General features: G+C 40.6%; 1 protein-coding gene across 1 annotated transcript; it reads left to right on the top strand.

Annotated features, from left to right (window-relative positions):
* Nucleotides 1–55: 55 nt before the first annotated feature.
* LOC107735793 (supervillin-like) lies at nucleotides 56–984 on the top strand (the record flags this gene model as incomplete). Its single annotated transcript, XM_016547375.1, has 4 exons — nucleotides 56–246; nucleotides 317–471; nucleotides 628–729; nucleotides 972–984. Coding segments are annotated over 4 exons (461 nt in total), but the record flags the coding sequence as incomplete, so codon positions are not given.
* Nucleotides 985–990: the final 6 nt, after the last annotated feature.

The raw sequence follows: 990 nt of genomic DNA, 5'->3' as shown, positions 1-990 counted from the left end.
GAATATTAAAAAGTATATTAGAATATCAGCTAATTCAGTTTGTCCGTTATTTTAGGCAAGCTGTGAGGAGGAAGACTCTCCCAAACTCTTTGCAGAAACACAAACCGTTTGTGCCAGTGAAGTCCAAGAGAGTCAGATGTTTGGTGCTGAGATGACCTCTGAACCCTCTGCACTACCAGCGTGTCCGACCGCTGGAGAAGACACAGAGCCGGACCTGAGCACTCTCTGTCAGACCAACACACCAATGTACATGCATGTCTGTGGGGGATTTCTCAGTGTGTGAGAGGATACAGGTTAACACTTTGTTTGTGTTTAGTTTGAGCTCAGCTGTAGCCGAGCACAGGCGCTCAGTTCGACCGTCCCGCAGGACCCAGGGTTCGAGGAATCCATTACGTGCTCTTGCTGCTCGAGAAGATATCCAGCAGGATTTCATGCAGTCTGAAGAAAACAGCGAAATGGAGAATAATACAGGTTTACAATGAAAATTTTTAACCGTTTTATCTTCCTGAATTAGTCAAGGCCCTGACAATTTTTTAGGTTTAGCTGATTAAACTATTTTGTCATGATTAATCTAATGTGTTAACAGCATTAAACATATTTCTTTTTTTTATCACTTTATTACTCAAGCTATGAAAAATTCTAACTGCACCTCAGCTGATGTCTCTTCCTCTGGAAAAGGGAGCAGACCCACAGTGCCATACAACAAACTTATGCTCATCCAGGTTAAAGGTATGATGGTGTATCTAATATTCATTAAATGTTCTTCTTTAATGCATTTCTGCTCAATAAAAGTATTGATTAAAAAAATCGTACGGACCCAAAACTGAATTGTAAAATTTAATTGTTTGTATTAGGCAAGGAAGCACACTTGATTTCTCAGGTTTTCATACTTGGAAATTCCATAAGATCCTCAGAGTTTCATGCGAGAGTAATGTAGGTAATGTTGTCTGTGCATGTTTCTGTTCATCCAGGGTGGAGGCAGGTGCAGGT

Source organism: Sinocyclocheilus rhinocerous, unplaced genomic scaffold, assembly GCF_001515625.1.
Source record: "Sinocyclocheilus rhinocerous isolate Xijiao unplaced genomic scaffold, SAMN03320098_v1.1 C36303105, whole genome shotgun sequence".
In the NCBI taxonomy this organism is placed as follows: domain Eukaryota; kingdom Metazoa; phylum Chordata; class Actinopteri; order Cypriniformes; family Cyprinidae; genus Sinocyclocheilus; species Sinocyclocheilus rhinocerous.
Note: the sequence above shows the minus strand (reverse complement) of the source record. Positions and strands in the feature narration are given on the sequence as shown.